Genomic DNA, 21,876 nt, shown 5'->3' with positions numbered 1-21,876 from the left:
ATTTCAATTTTCATATATAACAAAGGTCACTCTTTTAATTCCCTCCTTATTTCCTCTATTCCCTTTCATTCCCTTATTAATTCTTATCTATACTCTATATATTTTCCTTTAAATATGGATACACTCATTTACACACATATATACATACACATCTATACCCATATACACACACATACATATAGTTCGTGGTCATTTTTACTCTCATTACGTCTTCATCTCTCTGCTTGTTTTGTAGTTGTTCTGCAAATTTTCGTGCTTCCTTTGGATCCGAGAATAGTCTGTTTTGTTTCCCTGGAATAACTATTTTAAGTACCGCTGGGTACTTTAACATAAATTTATATCCTTTTTTCCATAGAATCATTTTTGCTGTACTGAACTCCTTCCTCTTCTTCAGGAGTTCAAAACTTATGTCTGGATAGAAAAAATTTTTTTGACCTTTGTATTCCAGTGGCTTTTTGTCTTCTCTTATTTTCTTCATTGCTTTCTCCAATATATTTTCTCTTGTATATCTTAAGAATTTTACTAAAATGGATCTTGGCTTTTGCTGCGGTTGTGGTTTCGGGGCTAGTGTTCTATGTGCCCTCTCTATTTCCATTTCTTCCTGTAATTCTGGTCTTCCTAGGACCCTGGGGATCCAATCTTTTATAAATTCTCTCATATTCTTGCCTTCTTCATCTTCCTTAAGGCCCACTATCTTTATATTATTTCTTCTATTATAGTTTTCCATTATATCTATCTTCTGAGCTAACAGCTCATGTGCCTCTCACTTTTTAATTAGATTCTTCTAATTTCTCTTTTAAGTCTTCTACTTCCATTTCTACGATTATTTCTCGTTCTTCCACATTATCCACTCTTTTTCCTATCTCTGATATGACCATTTCTATTTTATACATGTTTTCTTCTGGACTCTTAATTCTTTTTATCTCATTAAATTCTTGTAATTGCCATTCTTTCACTGATTCCATATATTCTTTAAAAAAAGATATATCCATTGTCCTGTCTTTCCCTTCTTTTTCCATTTCTCTATGTTCTTCTTCTTCCTCTGGGTGTTGTTTCCTTTTTTTCTTTTTGCTCTCTTCTTGTTCTCGTTATTTTCTATGTTCTCTTCCTGTTGCTGTGTTGCAGCTGTCACTCTCAGCTGTGGAGATCGACTCCTCAGCTGTTCCCCCCCTCCCGTCAGTGTGATTTTTTTCATGCGCATCGCGCATGTGCGACTCCTGCGCACTTTTACTCGGCTCCGAGAGCCATTTTTGTAGTCCCGAGCTCGGGGCTTCCACCAACCTTAGGGAGCGGGCTTCTCTCTCCGCGGCGGACCTCCTCGGACAGGTAAGGTCTTCACCTTCTTCTTCTGACGTTCTTTCATCTTCTCTTCTTCCCGTGGTTTTGACTTTTCTCTCTTTGCTGCCATTTTCTTCTCACTTTTACTTTTACTTTGTTTTAACTTTTATTCTTGTACCTTTGTGTTTTGTGCGTTTTTTTTCAACTGTTCCGGAGAGGGCTGTAATTCCCTGACCGGCCACTACTCCATCACGTGACTCCTCTCACTCCATTAAGTTGCCACACTGCGAAATCTCTTCAGGGGATGCCTACCATGAAAAGGTTCTCCTCTCTTTGAAGGGAGCTTTTGTGAGTCTCTCTCACAAACATTCCCCCACGCACCCACCCCCCCACCTGTATTCCTTGCTGCTCTCAAGCTCTACGATCATGTATTCACCAGACAGGAAATACATCTTTACCTTCGATGGATGCTGCAAAACCAGCTGAGTTCCAGCAGCATTTGTGTTTTGATCCTCAACCCAGTATTCCTGGGTCAGACCACACTGGGATCACCGTGCACAGTTCCAAATTCCTTATCCCACACCAGGAGCATCGTGCATACTTCTTATCTCTGTATCTCACACCTTATCTCTGTATCTCACACCAGGAGCACCACGCACAGTTCCCCTTTATGGCATCCCACCTCAGAGCACTACACACAGTTCCCATCTGAACATCCCACACCAGGAGCATCAAGCAGTCCCCCATCTCTGTATCTCTGTGTCAGACTGCACTGGGAACACCATGCACAGTTCCCATCTCTATATCCCACCCTGGGGGCATCGTGAAGTCTCCATCTCTGTATTTCTGGATCAGACTGCAATGGATGCACTGTGCATAGTTCCCATCTCCTACACCGGGAGCACTGTGCACAATTCCCATCTCCGTGTCCCACACTGGGAACGCCACACACAGTTGTGGTCTCTGTGCCCACCCTGGGGACATCATGCAGTCCCCACCTCTGTATCCCTGGGTCAGGCCACATTGGGAACACCATTCCTAGCCATCATATTCCTGGGCCAGACTTCTACTGGGAGCACCATGCACAGTCCCTGTTGCCACATCAGGAGGACTGCCATACTTACATCTCCTTAACGAAGGTTGCCTCTGGATTTGGAAAGAGATTGCCCTCATTCCGTCCCAAGGCACTGCCAGGACAGTAGAAGTTGATGCGCAGATAGGTGTAGTCACCTTCAACTGAGGTGCTGATGTTCTGTGGAAAAGGGAGCAAGGAGAGGGTGAGGTCTGACAAAAGATCTTTACACGCACCCTTTGTACATGTCCCACACACACCCTTTGTATAGTTGTCTCTCACACACACCTGCAAACATGTTCCACACACAACCTCGTGTATACAGATGCAACATTCCTGACCCCACACACGCAATGTACATTTTTCACGTACCTCATGCACAGGTATACACATTCCTGATCTCACACACCTGGAGTACATATCCCATAGACATTGTGTACACAGGTACAACATTCCTGTCCAGAACACCCTGCTGAAGTACACCAATTCCTGACTGCACACCCACAAACATGTTCCACACAGAACAATATTTCTGACAACATTCCACATACCTGAACCACACACACCCTATCCATTTCTGTCCAACACACAGATCTCATGCACACAAGTACACTACTTGCAACACCACACCCAACCTGCCTATGAGCCCAACGCAGTCGGCCCACGAGCGTGCCCCTTACACTCACACGTGTGCCATACACACCCCTCGTGCATGTCCCAAACAAAGCTTGTGTACACAAGAACACTAATCCCCAACAAGACACCCAGAAACATATCCCACACACAGACATTGTGTACACAGGTACATTCCTGACCAGAACACCCCATATACCTGCCCTCCCAACACACACCTGCATACATCACACAGACCTTGCATATAAAAGTATACTAATTCCTGACCACACACCACATGCATATACCACTTGCGACCCAGCGTTTGCATCTCCCACACACACACACACACACACACACACACACACACACACACACACACATTCACCTCATGCACGTTCCACGCACACACCCACACGGCGTACGTGTCTCATACACATACCATGTCCAGGTATACACATTCCTGACTACATACACCTTATGCCCCACAAACAGACTTCATGGACAGTTATAACATTCCTCTATTCTGATTGGTACATTTTTATTAATTAATATAGCTACACCTCTAGCTTTTGAATTATATGATGCTGCCGCTACATGTCCTACCCAGTCTCTCTTTAATTTTTTATGTTCCACATCAGTTAGATGAGTTTCCTGCACAAATGCTATGTCCATTTTATTCTTTTTTCAGGAAATTTAATAGGCTTTTTCATTTAATTTGGTTATGTATTCCATTAATATTTCTAGTCATATTGTTCAACATGGTCATCTCATATCCTGTTTACACCTAATTTCCGCTTCCTCACCACCATCCCTCTTTTCATCTTCTCAGTTTTCCCTTTTTGAACTCAATGTATGACAACACTTTTAAAACATAAAATACTTCAACAACTCCCACATCTAATATTCCCTTAACCCCAAATGTCCCCTCCCCCCTCTCTGAGTTGCCCCTTATCCCTTACCAGGCAAGCACAACTCCCCTCTCCATTTGTATTGTGAACCCGCTCGCCAGCGTCAACTGATTTTGTAGTGACTGTTATTCTCTCCCACCCAACCCCCTCCAGAAGACTTTCTTCACATATAACAAAGCTCACCCTTTTTCCCCCCCTTACTTCCCTTTTCTTTCCCTTCTTTAGTTCTTACTTATACATTATTTTTACATCTTTGTATGTATTTTATCATTGTTCTTCATTCTTGTTACATCTCTTCATCTCTCCTTCTGTCCTGCAGGCGTTCTGCAAATTCTCGTGCTTCCTCCGGATCTGAGAACAGTCTGTTTTGCTCCCCATGGATAAATATTTTAAGCACAGCTGGATATCTTAACATAAATTTATATCCTTTTTTCCATAGGATCGATTTTGCTGTATTAAACTCCTTCCTCTACTTTAAGTATTCAAAACTTATGTCTGGGTAAAAAAATATTTTTTGACCCTTGTATTCCAATGGTTTTTTTGTCTTCACTTGCCCCCTCCAGTATATTTTCTCTTGTCGTATATCTCAGAAATTCTACTAAAACGGATCTTGGTTTTTGCTGTGTCTGTGGTTTCGGAGCTAGTGTTCTGTGTGCCCTTTCTATTTCCATTCCTTCCTGTATTTCTGTAATTCCCAGGACCTTTGGGATCCATTCTTTTATAAATTCTTTCATATTTGTGCCTTCTTCATCTTCCTTTAGGCCCACTATCTTTATGTTGTTTTGCCTACTATAATTTTCCATTATGTCCAACTTCTGAGCGAACAACTCCTGTGACTCTAACTTTTTAATCACTTTCTTCCAATTTTCTTCTCAAGTCGTTCACTTCCATTTCTACAGCCGTTTCTCATTCTTCCACATTTTCTACTCTTTTCCCCATTTCTGTCATGACCATATTCTACTCACTTTTTCTTCTGTACTTTTCATTTCACTAAATTCTAATGTCAACCATTCTTTTAATGCTCTCATTTGTTCTTGAAAATTTTTAAAAAATCTATATTCTGTCCATCTATTTTACCTTCTATTTCTCTGTGCAGATCTTGGTCGTCTTCTTCCTCTTCTTCTGTGTCTGCACCTGTGATTGTATCTTCTTCTCTTCCTTGTATCTGTGTCTCTTCTGACTTTCCTGTTGAGTTGCTTGCCTCACTTTGCTGGGCTTTTTCTTGCTTGCCTTCTTACTGTTGGTCCTCTTCTTCTGGGCTAGTCAACTGTTGGGCCTCCTGTTCCAGAGTTCTTCTTTCCTATCACTCCCTTTCCTGTCGCTATCCTCCTCTTCCAGCTGAGAGCCCTAGTGTCGGGCATCCCTCAGCTGGTCACACTGTGTTTGCTCGCTCCTTAACTGGGACCCCCTCCCGTCGGTGTTCTCTTTTTCCTTAGTGAGTGCACTGCACATGGGTGACTCCTCGCACATGCAGTCGTGCACTTTTGTTTGCCTCAGAGAGCCATTTTTGCAGTCCAGCGGTTGGGAGGTCGCGACTCTGAGGGGTTGTCACCAACCTTGGAGAACGGGCTCTCTTCTCCACGACGACTCCCTGTTTCTTCATGCAGGTAAGGCCTTCTCCTTTTTCTTCCGGTGTCTTTTTTTTCCCCGTTGTTTTTACTTTTTCCTTCTTGAGTGCCATTTTCTTTCTTTTCTCTACAACTTTATCTTTTATTTGTGTTTCTTGAACTTTGTATTTTCTTCACTTTATTTCTTTTCTGGAGAGGGCTGGTATTCTCCTACCGGCCACTACTCCATCACGTGACTCCTCCCAATTATAACATTCCTGACCCCACATACAATATACACTTTCCATAGTCCTCCTGCACAGGTATACACTCCTGATCTCTCTCACACACACAGTATATGTGTTCCACATATCCTTATGAACTGATATTATTACACATCCCTTGCACGTCCCTCATAATCGCAGCACATTATGTTTCCCACACGTACACACAACCTACTTACGTGTCCCACAGCTTGTGTGCATAAGTACACTAATTACCAAGCAAACACCCACAAACTTATCCCACAATCCTTGTGTACATAGGTTCAACATTCTTGACCCCACACATAAACAGCATATGTGTCCCATACAGACTTCTTGTACATAAGTACACAAATTCTGGATGACACATCTAGTGTACATGTCGCACATACAGAACCTGGATTGATCACATCCGTGTAGGTATCCCACACACTGACTTCATATGCACAAGTACACACATTCCTGATCATACACCGCACTGAAACACATGCATCCTCAATACACCCCATCATTCACTGTGTACGGTCCCGTTCAGAATGTGTGTTCTACCATTGTGCGCCATGTCCCTCGACAATTGCGAGTGCACCCAGCAACTTGTTGGAGAAGATGCCAAACCACAAAACCTATCTTGTGGAGGAAAGGGGGGCTAACCTTGATGGTGGCAATGTGGAACGGTGTGGCCACTCCGAAGATGGGCAAGATGACAGTCTCATACTTCTTGTCGATGTAGATCTTCATGTCGCGGATGTCTGCTTCCTTTGGCATCTGAGAGGGGTTCTTGTAGGAGTCTCGGGACTTGCGGGCTCTGCCAGGGAGAGATAATGTTCAGAGATGGAGAGGATGGGGAAGGGAACACACACCGCCCAGGGAAGGGAAAGGGGGTGGGGTCGGGGAAGAGGGGTCGAGGCCAGGGTCTTGGGATGGTGGGGGGGGGGGGGGGGGAGGGAGAGACAGGCCCAGGGCCGTGGGTAGGGGGAAGAGACAGAGCCAGGGACGCAGTGTGGTTGGGTGGGAGAGGGGGCAAGGGTCTCAGTTGGGGAGAGGTTTCACAGAGAGACAGGGGAGGGGGCTCACTTCTGCGTCTGCTGCTCTCCCCGGTTCTCAGTGAGCCGTCGTTTGGCTTCCTCGTTGAGCTGGTGGGCCAACTCCCGCTGATGAGTCCGTCGCTTTTCCTCTGATGTCATCTCATTCTGTAGGAGTGATGGTGAGAGAGGGCAGAATAACAACCAGTTTAACAGATTGGGCACGAATAATTCAACGGATATCACTCACCCTCAGTATATACTCCAGATGAATTATTGGTGGGTTGGGGAGGAGGGTTGATAATGTGGAAGATGCTGTTTACATGGACAAATCCCACCCACCTAGTCGGGAGTATCCTGTCACACTCCAGATGTGTAGACAGGGTGTAGATGATATGGCTGGTGCTGTGTAGATGGACTAACCCCACCCACCCAGTGGGGAGTGTTCCATCACATTTTGGATGTGTAGATGGGCTGCAGATAATGTGTTCACAAATTAACTCTATCAGGCAACTTCTCCCAAAAGCATGGTTGAGTTCCTGGTGAGAGGGGAATGTTGGAAGGGGGAGTTAGTAATGGGAAGGCAACGAATGCCAAGATGCTGATAAATGTGCGGCTGGGGCAAGAAAGAGCGGAAAGCACTCACCCTTGTCCTCTCCGTGAGTAGGCTGGCCTTCCCACCACGACCTAGTAAATCTTCGGCCTCATCCTTCACCTCATCTTCCTCCTCCTCATCCTCATTCTGGAAGATCATGAAGGCACAGAGTGAAGTTCCCTCTGGACCCCCCCTCCCCCCACCCCATATCGCACACAAACACTCTGGGGTTCAGACACATAGCGAAGCTTGCTCTCCACTGGTCTGTCTCACACAGACACAAACCCAGGACCAGACACATAGTAAAGCTCCCTCTACCCTGTTCTATCTCTCACTCTCACACACACACAAGCCCGGGATCAGACACATAGTGAAGCTCCCTCTTACACTGTTCCATCACACACACACACACACACACACACACACACACACACACACACACACACACACACACACACACACACACACACACACACAGAGTTCCATCTCAATCAGACACATTTCTGGGGTCAGACATGGAGTGAAGCTCCTTTTACACGGCCAAACACACCCTCTCTCACCTCCAGGGTCAGATAAAGGATGAAGCTCCCTCTACATAGTTCTGTCTCACAAACATACACTACCAAGTTCAGATACAGAGTTATGCTCTATGTGTGACCTCCCAAAGTGCAGCACCTAATAAATATCCAAATTATACTCCAGCTGCCATTTCTCTGCCCATCCCTGCTCTTGATTCAGATCTTCAACAACCCTCTACACTGTCCACAGTTCCACTCATCTTTATGTCCACCTGCAGTTTCATCCAATGCATTTATATCTCATAAATGGTGGGGGGGGGGTTCCCCTCATACCCAGTTGCCCCACATCTTACTACACCCCCCCCTCCTTGTCGACGTACCCCCTTTCAAACCCTCTCACCTTGAGGAAGATGCCAATATTTTTGATTTTTTTCTTGACATTGGTGATAACGGACGCAGCACCATCCTGAAGAGAAAAGTGAGAATTAGTCAAGAGAGCAGAGGTTAATGTTTCCTGCGCCATCTCAGATCTTCTCCCACTCAGGGTTTTGTGTGTGTGTGTGTGTGTGTGTGTGTGTGTGTGTGTGTGTGTGTGTGTGTGTGTGTGGTGAAGATTGGGATGATCTGTGGGTGGGTGGATGGAGGGTGAGGGGACGGCACCTGTCCATGGGTGGGGGTCAGGGAAGGAAAACAGGGCCTGACCTGCTCCACATGTGGGTGGGTTGAATACCTCATTGATCTGTACGGTGTCTCCGATGAAGAGAGCGTAGTTTTTGGCCTCTGCTGCGCGTCCTTCCTTGTTTTCCATGTTTGAAAAACCAACATTAATACTGAAGACCATCCCTGGGCAGAGGGCACATAGGTCAGTGAGCATCTCCCAGAACTCTCCATCACCCTGTCCATTAACTCTCCAGTCCTTACACCCTACCCCAGAAACCCTCCAGTCCCCACACTCCTCCTCCGTCAAGCCCCCGGTCCCCACATTCCTCCCCCGTCAATCCCCCGGTCCCCACATTCCTCCCCCATCAATCCCCCGGTCCCTACACTCCTCCCTCGTCAATCCTCCGGACCCCATTCTCCTTCCCGTCAATCCTCCAGTCCCCATACTCCTCCGTCAATCCTCTGCCCATACTCCTTCGTCAATCCTCCAGTCCCCATACTCCTCCCCCTGTAATCCTCCAGTCTCTACACCCTTCCCCCAGCAACCTCCAAACTTTGCATCCATCCCCATAACCCGTTACACCCCATCTCCCATCTAATCCATACACCCACCTCCAGCAACCCTCTAGTCCCTACACCCATGCCTGGCAACCTTCTGGTCCCTTCATTCCTCCCCTATCATACCCAACAGCTCCTCCCTGCACCTACCCAAAAACCCCTGGTTTCAACACCATACACCCCAACTGTAACCTGTTCCAGACCCTGCACCCCACACCTGACAACCGTCTGGTCCCTACACCTCTCCACCGGCATCAGTTTCTATATTCCCTCCCTGTCACCCCCTCCACTTCTCACACCTCACCCCCGTTAACCCTTCTCTCCTGCAGTTCCCCGGTCCTTCCTTCCCAGTTACTCGTTCTGTTCGCCTTCCCCCATTTTTGAATCCTCTTCCTGACCTTTCTTCAACCGATACTGGTTCTTTGCATTAATCACAAGCGACCCCTCACGGAACTCGATGCCCATCGCAAACCTGGAAACAAACACCATCTCATTAATCAGCCAAGAGGGGAGGGGTGGGAAGGAGGGAGGGCCATGGGAGTAGAGTGGTAGGAGGGCCATGGGACTAGAGTGGTAGAAGGTCAAAGGGAGGTGGCATGATGGAGGGGTGGAAGGAGGGAGGAACAAGGAGAGAGTGAGACAGATGTTAAGACGAGAGGCGACCTCCTCCAGCTTGACCAGCATCTCCAGTCTCTCTTGCCCCTCCCCGTACACTACTTACCCGGGTCTTTTCTTGCTGCTCCCACATCCCCCCCTCACTTATCCCAGGGTAAACTAGGCCAGCCTTACCTGCCCCTCCCTTCACACCCCCTTACCCCTGATCTCCCCTACCCCATAGCCAATTCTCTCCTGCCTCTTGCCCCACACCCCTCTTACCCCAGTGTCTTGGTGACCTTGGCCAGCACCCCTGGCCGCTCCTGCTTCACGAAGCTCATTACGTTCTGGTAGATGTCAGCTATCTTGGCACCTGGAGAGCAGCAGAGATAGGGTGGGGGTCAAACACTCGTGAACACACCAGATCAGGCCTCGTATACCCTCTATTCTCCCCTTTTTTCCCCCCTTAAACCTTTTTTTCCCTTCTCCAGCCTCTCTAATGATCCCCATTTCTCCAAATTCCCTTGACCCCCTCCCCCAATCTTTTCCCTGATTCTCCTTCCCTCTCCCCAGTTTCATCTTTCCAGTTCCACCCTCCCTCTCCCTAATCCATCATCACCTCCTCCTCCCATCCCTCACCCCTCTTTCACCCTCCCCAATCTCCCCCCCCTTCTCTCAATCTCTCTCTCTCTCTCCCCTTCCCTGATCTCCCCACCTCACCGTTCCTCATCTCCTTCAGCAGCTCCTCTTCCACCTGCAGTAGGAAGTTGTAATTCTCCTGCATGTCCTGGGGTGGGTCCACCATCAGGGTCCGGACAATGTTGGAGCAGTATGACTTGTACCGGACGCCCATAGCACAGGTGATTGCCCCAAAGTGCATGTGGTTCTTGTCACTGAGGGAGGAAGGGAGGGATGGGGTGAGAGGGGTACCCCTCACAGCCCCTCCTACCTCACCGTCCCATCTCACACATAAACTTGCAGGGTCAAACTCAAACTGAAACTCCCTCGACACTCCTATCTCACTCACACACACACACCCTCCCAGAGTCAGACATTGCGTGCAGCTCCCTCAACACTGTCTGGTCACATGCACTCACACTCCTGGGGTCAGATGCAACCCACTCTACAATGTCCTGTACACACGCTCCCAGAACCAGAAGGAGTAAAATTCCCTCCACACATCCATATGTACACATAGCCACTGTCTGACACAGGGTGAACCTCCCTCCACACAGTCTCATCCTACACATTCCTGCTGTCAGACCTGCAGTGAGCACCCTCTGCACTGTCACATCATAGACACACACTCCTGGGGTCAAATACAGGATGCAGCTCACTCAACAATGTCCGCTCTCTCCCCCATGCGCCCGCGCGCTCTCTCCCCCATGCGCCCGCGCGCTCTCTCCCCCATGCGCCCGCGCGCTCTCTCCCCCATGCGCCCGCGCGCTCTCTCCCCCATGCGCCCGCGCGCTCTCTCCCCCATGCGCCCGCGCGCTCTCTCCCCCATGCGCCCGCGCGCTCTCTCCCCCATGCGCCCGCGCGCTCTCTCCCCCATGCGCCCGCGCGCTCTCTCCCCCATGCGCCCGCGCGCTCTCTCCCCATGCGCCCGCGCGCTCTCTCCCCATGCGCCCGCGCGCTCTCTCCCCCATGCGCCCGCGCGCTCTCTCCCCCATGCGCCCGCGCGCTCTCTCCCCCATGCGCCCGCGCGCTCTCTCCCCCATGCGCCCGCGCGCTCTCTCCTATGCAGCTTCCATGCGCGCACTCTCTCTCATACGCTCTCACTCTCTCTCATACGCTCTCACTCTCTCTCATACGCTCTCACTCTCTCTCATACGCTCTCACTCTCTCTCATACGCTCTCACTCTCTCTCATACGCTCTCACTCTCTCTCATACGCTCTCACTCTCTCTCATACGCTCTCACTCTCTCTCATACGCTCTCACTCTCTCTCATACGCTCTCACTCTCTCTCATACGCTCTCACTCTCTCTCATACGCTCTCACTCTCTCTCATACGCTCTCACTCTCTCTCATACGCTCTCACTCTCTCTCATACGCTCTCACTCTCTCTCATACGCTCTCACTCTCTCTCATACGCTCTCACTCTCTCTCATACGCTCTCACTCTCTCTCATACGCTCTCACTCTCTCTCATACGCTCTCACTCTCTCTCATACGCTCTCACTCTCTTTCTCTCTCTCATACGCTCTCTCTGGGGCAGATGCTGAATGAAGCTCCCTCTACTTTGCCCCATCAGAGACAGGCTCCAGTTCAGACACAGAGTGAGGCTCCCTCTGAACTGACCTGTCTCACACACACTATCCCAGGGTCATACAAAGGATGAAGCTCTCTTTTTACCCCACTTCATCAGATGTGTTCTTTATCTTTCCCTCCTCCAGGGTCAGAAACAGAGAGAAGCACCCTCCACTGTCCTGTCACATACACATTCCTGGGGCCAGACACAGAGTGAGGTTCTTTCCATCCAACCCCGTCAGACTCACAAGAGTCAGACAATGAGTAAAATTACCTCTCCACCATCCTGTAATACAAACACCCATGCAGGGTCAGACACAGAGCAGTTTCCTCTAAAGCAGGGGTGTCAAACTCAAATTCACGGAGGGCCAAAATTAAAAACTTGGACTAAGTCGAGGGCTGAACTAAATATTTATTGAAAATTTTCAACAACATCTGCATGTTTTCTCTTCTTTCAACATATGTAATGTTAAACTTTTTCTTATTAAAATAAATGTTTAATAATAGTTTTGGATAAACTCTTTCCAGAAGCATTAACAAATGAGAAATAAAATATTCAATAAATAATATTTCTCTATAGAGGATTTGTCAAATGTTGCTAGTGTGCTGTCGAATAGTAAAATCTGAGGGCTATTGAGAATGTGGGAGAATAACATGATTCCTGAAACAATCAAATGGGTGACTGATTGTGGGCATGAACTCTAGCAGGGTTATTTGCCATGCCCTTTTTCCATTGGTACAGATATCCTTTGATTTACTCACTTTTCAAGTTTTATGCCTAATGAGCTTGTATCCAGGTGCAGGACCATTTTTAACCAGGAATATATTTATCACTGTGACATGAAACTATTGGAAGATCGTTTTATCCTGAGATTAAAGTTCATAATCCTTACTCAGGCCTGTGTGCGGGAGGGCGGGGTTTGCGGGCGATCGGGTTGGACAACGACAGTGCGGGGGCATCGGCTCTCGCTGCAGGGCGGCATCTCGGTGGATCAGCAGCCCCGTCACCGTGAGTCGCGGGTCGGCCTGCGGCAGGGATGGGGAGTGGGCAACGGTCCTGGCGAGGTCAGGCCCCCCCGAGTTTCTGCCGGAACCCCCTTGACCTGCTGAGTTTCTCCCGGACCCCCCTTGACCTGCTGAGTTTCTCCCGGACCTCCCTTGACCTGCTGAGTTTCACCCGGACCCCCCTTGACCTGCTGAGTTTCTCCCGGACACCCCTTGACCTGCTGAGTTTCTCCCGGACCCCCTCCCCTTGACCTTCTGAGTTTCTCCCAGACCCCTCCCCCTTGACCTGCTGAGTTTCTCCCGGATCCCCCTTTGACCTGCTGAGTTTCTCCCGGACCCCCTTTGACCTGCTGAGTTTCTCCCTTCTGGTGTTTTTACGAGAACCACAGACTTTCGCTCATACATTGATGAGGGGGATCAAGGGCCAAACATTGTCAGGTACCTCTCTGCTGGATAAAGGATACGGTTTAACCCGCTGAGTTTCTCCAGTGTTGGGTTTTCACGAGGTAGAGTCAAAGGGCCGAAGGGCCTGTTTCTGATCTGTAATGTTCTACGGACCCTGCTCTTCTTTCTGTGCCGGTATCCCAGGACCTTTCCAGGGCAGTCTCCGCGCTCAGGACCGCGCTGGGATCCCGGTCAGCGGTGGAGGAGCAGGTGAGCGCGGCTAATCCCGATCCAGCCCACGCCACTCCCAAGATTGGCGGGGGATTCCACCCTACCTGCCCGACCAGCCTCGCACTCCACGTGTACTCCGGGCACCCGCCGTTGGTCCGGTGGGAAGGCGCAGGGCGGCCAGCGGCCGGCGCCCCTATCGCCCGGCGGGGAGCCCCAATCTTCCCTCCGGCGTCCTGACTCCATCTGCAGCTCCAAGAAACGGTGTGCCACTGGGGTTCCAGGCGCTGGGAAGCGGCCTTGGCTTCCCCTGACACCGGCCAGGCCGCGCTGCGGTGGGGGGGTGGGCGGGGGGACACGACAGCGTGTTTATAAAACCACCCACCACTACTTTTCAAGGACCAGGATTTTTCTCTCTCTCTCTCACCCTGGACACAGCGGTTACTGTGCATGCGCTATACTGGCGCGGCAGCCAGCGGGCCACCTCTAATACATTTTTGATATGATCTTGCAGGCTAAATATAATTATATTGCGGGTGCGGGCTACAGTTTGACATGTGTGCTCTAAAGCTTTCTGTCTCTCACACACACACTCTCTCTCTCTCATTTCCCCCCCCCCCCCCCCACCCTCCACCCTCAGGCTCAGACACAGAGTGAAGCTCCCTCAACTCCATCCAGGCACATACATTACACTCCTGGGGTCAGATGCAGGATGCAACTACTCTACAATGTCTTATCCCACACATATACACGCTCCAAAGATCAACACAGGATGAAGCTCTCTCCAAAACATCCCGTCATGCACACATTCCTGAGATGAGACAAGGCCCTTCAATACCAGGCCTCCACTTGGAGGCCGGCTACCAGCGCGAAGGAAAAACATAAACTTACCTTTCATGGAACAGCACTAAAAGGCTGCTCCTGCACCGCATTCATGTTGATGAGCACCTCATAGCGCCCTCCGGAGCCTATGGTGCCGTAGCACTACCCATCATAAATATGCAGCATAGCAATGGCTACTTCTCTTCCCATAATCCCCCACATAGCTGGAACCGTTCTGTGTTTCCCAGAACAGTTCCAGTTGAATGAGGGATTATGAGTGGGAAAGATGGCGATTGCTCTGCTGCATTTTGAGCCTCAAAGAGTGGCCCCAAAAGCCAAAGCAGCCAGTGAGGCTGTCATAGCCTGCACCGGCCACCCCTGACAGCCCCTGCCTTGAAGGGATCATGGAGGGTGTGGGGAGATGGGTCGCAGGCTGACAGCGTCATCACCGCGCCCCTAACCAGCCGCTTGCAGCGGCTATACATTCATGTGAGCCATTGGCAAGCAGCGCTTCTCTGATTAGTCTTCCCCGAGAGGGATTACAGTCAGCACCTTGGAGCCAGCCACGGCACACTCAAGAAGGTAAGTATCCCGATGGACGGGTGGAGAACCTCCACCTTTCTAGTTGGGCTTTTTCTTTGCATGAAAGGGCCTACAAGGTGAAACTCCCACTAGATTGTCCTGTCAGGCACAACGTGAAATTCCCTTTACCCTACCCCATCAGACACACACACTCTCTCTCCCAGGGTCAGATGCAGAGAGAAGCTCCCTCGATACTATCCTCTCACAGACTCATTCTCAAGGTCAGACACAAAAGTGATGCTTCCTCACTGTCCCGACATATAAACACACTCCAGAGGTCAAACACAAAGTGAAGCTCCCTTGACGCTCCTGGTGTCAGATGCAGGGTGCAACTCACTCTACAAGGTCCTGTCACACCACTCCAAGGGACAGACACAAGATGAATCTCTCTCTTTACTTCATCCCATTGCACAAACATTCAGTACTCACATTCCTGGGGTTATACAGCTGAAACCCCCTCTACATAGTCCCATCAGACATATTCCCAGGGTCAGACACATGAAGGTCTCTGCACACTCCTCAAAGCACGGCACCCCTCCAGTGCCCCGCCCCCACCTCTTGCCTCCCTGGGGGCGCCATACCTGACCACACTGAACTTGAGGTTGTAGTTTCCCCCGCTCTGAATGATGGGGGGGATAGCACATCTCCACGGTAGAAGGATCAGCCCCTGCCAAATATTTCTTCTCCTCAATAGCTTTTTCCACTGACTCTGCCAACTTGCTGTGGCGAACTTTCTGCCAAGAGAGGAATGGCAAGTGGAGGGGAAAGGTAAGCACCTTAATCGGAGGGTGGATCATAATCACCGAGTAGGCGGTGAGGTTGGAGGAGGTCCTCTCTGGACGCAATGCTTGAGGCAGTGACGATCTGGTTTCTCGGCCGCAGAGGGAGCAAGAAGGAATTCGGGAGGGGGGTGGGATAAGTGATTGATCATAATATCTCCAATGTCACAGTGACCCAAAAAAGGGACCTTTGAGGAAGGGCTTGATGGAGGGGCTCAGACATCCCAGTGGGGGTACGGATAGTACCAACGGGGAGCTGGGGTTCAGTTGGACAGGGACACTGGTGGGGACCCCCTCTCCCATGTTTGGTAAGGTTCATGGGTTCCGTGGACAAGGGTTGGGGAACAGAAAGGTCGATCGTGACGAGGAACCGGACTAGGTGCAGAACCTGAAGGGAATCTCACTGAGCATCAGGGAGGTGGTTAATGGGGATGGGAGTTCGTCACAGAATTCTCCAGAATGTTGAGGGAGCCGAGGGTCTCCACGGTGAGGAGGGGCCTAGAACCAGGGGGTAGCAGTTTAGGAATGAGGGGGACACCCATCTCAGAGTCAAGGGTTAAACTCTGCATTACCTCCCATCCCACACCACAGAAGTGGTGAGGTGGGAGGAGTGGATGCAGAGCTTTAGGGTAGTGAGAGGGCAGGTCAAGCTGAGGTTTCCTCCCCTTCCCCCCCCACCACCATGTGAAAGGGAAATGTAGGGGGAGGTTGTGGATGTGGAGGAAGCAATCAAGTGGGTACAAATGCTGGGAGAAGTGGGAAAGCACATTGGACCATGACGGGGTGAGCCTGAGATAGGCAAAGTTACCTCATCAGCATCCACGATCTCCATCACTCTTTCCTTGAAGAACTTGTTGAAGACCTCGGAGGTGATGGTGGCAGCCTTCTTCATGGCACTGAGCTCAGAGTCCTCCTTCACGGCCAGGGTGAATGCCACCGAGGCACTCATGTCCACCTGCAGGTACAGGGCAGGATCAGAGAAAGGGTTGGTCAACATCATATACTATTAGGTCAGACACAGAGTGAAGATCCCTCTACACCAGGGGTGGCCAACCTTTTCATTTTTAATTTATACATACAGCACAGTAACAGGCCACTTTGGCCCACAAATACGTACCGGGGGTGTAGGTTCATTAAATGGCATGGATTTGTGGGTCAAAATGGCTCCTGGTACTGTGTTGTATGTCTAAATTTAAAAAATGAAAAGGTTGGCCACCCCTCCTCCACAATATCCCATCTTTCTCACATACAGACCACCCCCCCCGCCCCCAAGTCAGACACATCATCCCATCTCATGCACCCGTGATGGGAAAGGGGGGGGGGACAGCAAGAATGAAACTACCTCTACATCATCCTCTCTCTCTCACACACACACACATTCTCCTGTTGTCAGAAAGGGTGAAGCTCCCTCTACAGTACCATCTCTCTCTCGCTCTCCACCCCCCCCCCCCCCCCCCCCCAGGGTAAGCCTGTCTCATACATATGCACACACTCTCCCTGGATGGACACAGGGTCCCTACCCCCGTCCCTACCTTCTCCAGTCCTTCCTTGTTAAGACTGTCATTCCAGCTTTTCATGAACTCTCCAGGAAACTTGTCCTTGCTGAACACTCCGATCACCTTCCCATTCTTGCTGCTCCTAATAGCCTCAATCATCTTGTCAAAATTGGCCTTGTTGCTCTCATTCTGTGGAGAGAGGGTCAGTGAGGGAAGCAGTTGCAATCGACCACATGGGAGCCGTCTCATCACCCCAGGGGAAGCCTTGTGTCATATGCTATCCAGACAGGTCAACATATCCACTGGGCACGACATGGAGAGCGATAATGAGACATGAGTGCAATAGAAGAAAAATTCTGGTGGATGCAATGACTGAACTGGTGTCAAAACTCAGGGGCTTGGGGGGTGGAGTGAGACCTCAATCAGAAAACCATGTCTTTGTGGATTATGGCCTGAATTGATAACTTCTTTCTGCCACTGATGCAGTCAACCCACCGAGTTCCTCCAGCAGAGCTGTCATGCCCCCCCATCCCCTCCCCAGCTCCCCCACCCTATATGACCCACCTTCTTTCAAGTGATGCCAATGCCCACCCTTCCACCTGCCTTGCCCTCCCCATCTGCCCCATCATCCTTCAACAATATCCCCCCCCCCCAACCCCACCTTGGAACAGAGAACATTCCAGCTCAGCCCAAGCCCTTCGGTCCACAGGCCTATGTAAACCTTCTCCACGACAATCTCATCCTTCCCTCTCTCGCACCCATAACCCTCTGTTTCTCTTACATCCTTCCTGTTCAAGAGTCTATTAAATGTCCTGATTGTACTAGTCCTCCACACCCCTGGCAAATGCAATCCAGGCATCTTTCCTGTGAAAAAAAACCTACCTCTGATGTCAACTGTAAACTTTCCTCCACTCACCTTAAACAGATTTCCTCTGGTATTTGCTGTTTCACTCTAGGTAAACAGTGCTGGCTGTCAACCTTATCGAAGTCCTTGATAATCTTATACACCACAATTAAGTTGGTTCTCATCCTGTCTCTCCAAAAAGTCCCCAGGTCCATTAACCTTGTCCATAGACAAGTACTCTACTCCCTCTATGTGGGCAGAGCAGACTACCTCATCTCTATCTGAACCCTCCTTAGCCCCAGCCCCCTCTGAAACGTCCCCATCCTTGGACCAGTCTCCCCCTGAACTTTCCCCGTTCCCATCTCCCTCTGAACCTTCTGCATCTTCCCATGACTCACACAGTTGTAACAGGGAACCCTTGCTCCTGGACTCAGTGCCCCCGACTGATGAAGACAAGCTTGGCCCAACACCCTCTGTCCTATGCTCACCTTCTCACGGACCAGCAGGGGTGACGGCAGGGACACCGTTGGCATTCTCACTGCCTTTGGTATTGGCCACCTGCTTGAGGAACTCAACCTTCTTCTTGCTGGCCATGAAGACAATCCTCTCCTCACAGAAGACCATGATGGTGTCTGTCAGTTCGTAGCCCAGCAGCCAGGTCTGGGAAAGCACAGCAAGAGATCAATGATGGAGACGGGCAATGGGGCTGCAGGGACAGCAGGGAGACAAGGTGAGCATGAGAGGGGAAGACAGGGTTGTGGAGGGCAAGGAAGCAGGATTAAGAGAGGGAAGACCAGGGGGATGGATGTGGACATAAGAGGAGGTGGGGAGAGCAAAAGGGCAAGGGAAACAGAATGGGGGAGGGGAGTGGGAGTTGGAGAAGCAAACGAGGAAAGAAAGGCAGGGGAGCAGGGCTAGGAGAGGGGAAGACTAGGGGGTTCATCTATTACCTGCAGGGCAGTGGACTTTGCATACACTATCTCCTCATCCACTCCGACAGCCACCACGATGGAGTCCACCTTGCCGTACTCATCCTCTCCTTTCTGGGGAGTGAGGATCATAGTCAGGGGATGATGCACTCCCTCCCCCTCGTATCCAACCTCCATCCTTTCACCCTCCTCCACCTTCACACCACTTCCACATCCTCTCCTCCACTTTGTTTATTTGCCACCCACTATTACTCCCTCCACCCTCACAAACTCTCCCTTACTCCTTCCACGTACCCTTTATCACACTCCCTCATTGCTCCCACCCCTTCACATCCTCTCTCCCTCCACCTCACCACCACCCATCCCCTCCACGTCCCTCACTCCGATGGGGGCCCTCCTTCCTTCTCTCCCTCCGATGGGGGCCCCATCTGGTACCCCCCCCCCTCCGATGGGAGCCCTCTTTCCGATGAGCGCGGTCTTGCACGGGCCTCACCCTCCAGTGGCTGTACAGCCGCTTGAGGCGCCGATAATAGGCCTCCTTGTCCAGGCTGACGGCCATCATCCGCCGCCGGGGCCTCTCGCTCGCTCAGCGCCAAATGGACGCCTCTCGCGCAAGCGCGCTAAAGATCGGTGCTCAGCGCGCGCGTCTACGCCTGCGCGTACCCGGCTCCTACCGCTCTCCGCCTGCGCTGTCCCAAGCGATCAGAGGAGAGTCACTAGCCGCATGCGCAGACTCAGCCTTCCCTTGCTCTGCTCTGTACACATGTGCGTTCCCGGCCGCTCAGCTGAGCTCTTCCATGCGCACGCGCATTTTCCCTGTTTATCTCGCACCCTTCAGCCGCGGACCACGGATCCGCTCCTCCCCCACCGCCTTCCTCCCGCGCATGCGCTTCCCTAGCTCCAAAGCCCCGCCCCCTCGTCCCCGGCGTAGTGGCGGGAAGTTGGGACATCAGTCACGTGCAGGTCGTTCGGCCCATCCCCTCGCTGCCGGAGCGGGCCTCAGAGGGACTGGAGAGACTCTCCAGACAATGCAGCATCCAGAGGGGAAGAGTAGGAAAAGGCATTGGACGGTTCGAGCTCGAACCTTTCTTATGGAGGAAGGGGAATCTGTCAGGAGCCTTTATACCCCACCTCCCAGGCCGGCCACGCCCTTCTCACTCTGCTCCCATCGGAGAAAAGGTACAGGAGCTTAAAGACGAGCCCTCAGCAGCACGACAGCTTCTTTCCCACTGCCATCAGATTCCTGAATGATCAATGAACTGAACACGTTGCCTCACTTTGTCTCCTTCTTGCACTTTATTTATGTTATAAGGTGGTTTATAGAAATGTTTGCACTGTGACGCTGCTGCAAAACAATGAATTTCGTGACATGTTCATGACAATAAATCCCATGCAATCCAGAAGGTAGAGCAGGGGGGGTACACACAGACAGTTGCGACACCAGCAAATCGAGGCACATGAGGCAAGGGATCAAGGCCGTAACAGTTCACAAATCAACCTTGCAAGTTAAGGACAATAGTGTCTCCCTTCCAGACTGACTGGACATCTGTGAACACTTTGTTGAGAAGAACAGGATGATGCTGAAGAATCCTCTGTCCCCCTGATGAACTGCATACCTGCGACTGAGGTGAAGAGAACACTTTCCAAGGTGAATCCACACTAGGCGGTGGGACCAGACAACATACCTGGTCAGGTACTGAAGGTCTGCACAGACCAATTGACAGAGATCTTCAGAGACATCTTTATTACATCTCATTGCAGCATTCCTGCAGTGTTGAAGACAGCCACCATCATCCAAGAGGGGGACTATAACAGAGCTCAGTGAGTCCTGCCCTGTGCACTGAGCACCACCTTCATGCTTCAAGCATCTGATGATGGAACGGATCAAAGCACACCTCCTAGAGATGCTGGACCCATTTCAATTCGCCTATAAAAGAAGCTGTTCCATAGATGACAATGTAGCCTTCACTCCATCCTGACCCATGTGAAGAACGACGCATCATACGCCTGGCCGCTCTTCATTTTGGCTTCAGCTCGGCGTTTAATACGATCATTCCCCAGAGGCCGGTACAGAAGCTGTCTTACTGAGATTCAATATTCCTCTTTGTAACTGGATTCCCTAACAGAAAGACCACAATCTGTCCTGGTCAGTAGCAGAACGTTGACCACCATCACCCTGAATACTGTCAGATCTCAGCGCTGTGTGTTCAGCCCGCTCCTGTTCACGCTACTGACCCACAATTGCATTGCCAGATTCAGCTCCAACTGTGTCATCAAGTTTGCAGATGGTACAAATTTTGGATTAACCTCTGATCTCTTTCTCTGCAGCAACCGTATCCCACTGTGATGCAGCCGGCCAGGAGGCTCTTGATAGAGCTCCTGTAGAAAGTTGACATAATGGTAGCCAGTAGCCTTGCCTGCTTCATTCTTTTCAGGAAGTGCAGTCACTGTTGTGCCTTCCTGACAAGTGAGGAGATGTTGTTATTGATGTGTCGTGGAGGGTGGTCGTTCCTGGTCCTTCTGAAGTCCTCATCAGCAACAACGATGAGTCGCACTACAGAGAAGAGGTGGAAAATCTCATGATATGATTTGAGAGTAACAACCTGAGTCTCAACATGGTCAATATGAAGGAGATGATCGTGGACTTTAGGAGGACCAGGGACGAACTACCTCCACTACACGTCAATAATAACATCTCCTTATTTATCAGGAAGGCGCAACAGTGACTACAGTTCCTGAGAAGTCTGAAGCGGGCAAAGCTACCGACTACTATTATGTTCTACAGGAGCTCTATCGAGAGCATCCTGGCCAGCTGCATGACAAAGTTGTACGGTTGCAGCAGAGAAACGGATCAGACGTTAATCTACAGGACTGAAAGAATGGTAGAGAGGCATATCTCTCTCTCCCATCTTTCCCTACTGGGATCG

The 21,876-nt window shown here is 50.3% G+C and overlaps 1 protein-coding gene across 1 annotated transcript in view; it reads right to left on the bottom strand.

The window, feature by feature from the left end:
- Positions 1-19,585, bottom strand: part of supt16h (SPT16 homolog, facilitates chromatin remodeling subunit) — a 39,526-nt gene extending 19,941 nt beyond the window's left edge. The window contains 17 exon segments of the mRNA XM_069941088.1: positions 2,403-2,530; positions 6,335-6,488; positions 6,758-6,873; positions 7,352-7,447; positions 8,219-8,284; positions 8,549-8,661; positions 9,435-9,508; positions 9,913-10,003; positions 10,351-10,523; positions 15,483-15,535; positions 15,537-15,635; positions 16,489-16,635; positions 17,213-17,365; positions 18,509-18,526; positions 18,528-18,680; positions 18,971-19,063; positions 19,443-19,585. Coding sequence (XP_069797189.1) covers positions 2,403-2,530; positions 6,335-6,488; positions 6,758-6,873; positions 7,352-7,447; positions 8,219-8,284; positions 8,549-8,661; positions 9,435-9,508; positions 9,913-10,003; positions 10,351-10,523; positions 15,483-15,535; positions 15,537-15,635; positions 16,489-16,635; positions 17,213-17,365; positions 18,509-18,526; positions 18,528-18,680; positions 18,971-19,063; positions 19,443-19,511 — 1,796 coding nt within the window. The 5' untranslated portion in view covers positions 19,512-19,585.
- Positions 19,586-21,876: the final 2,291 nt, after the last annotated feature.

This window comes from Narcine bancroftii, chromosome 5 (assembly GCF_036971445.1).
Source record: "Narcine bancroftii isolate sNarBan1 chromosome 5, sNarBan1.hap1, whole genome shotgun sequence".
In the NCBI taxonomy this organism is placed as follows: domain Eukaryota; kingdom Metazoa; phylum Chordata; class Chondrichthyes; order Torpediniformes; family Narcinidae; genus Narcine; species Narcine bancroftii.
Note: the sequence above shows the minus strand (reverse complement) of the source record. Positions and strands in the feature narration are given on the sequence as shown.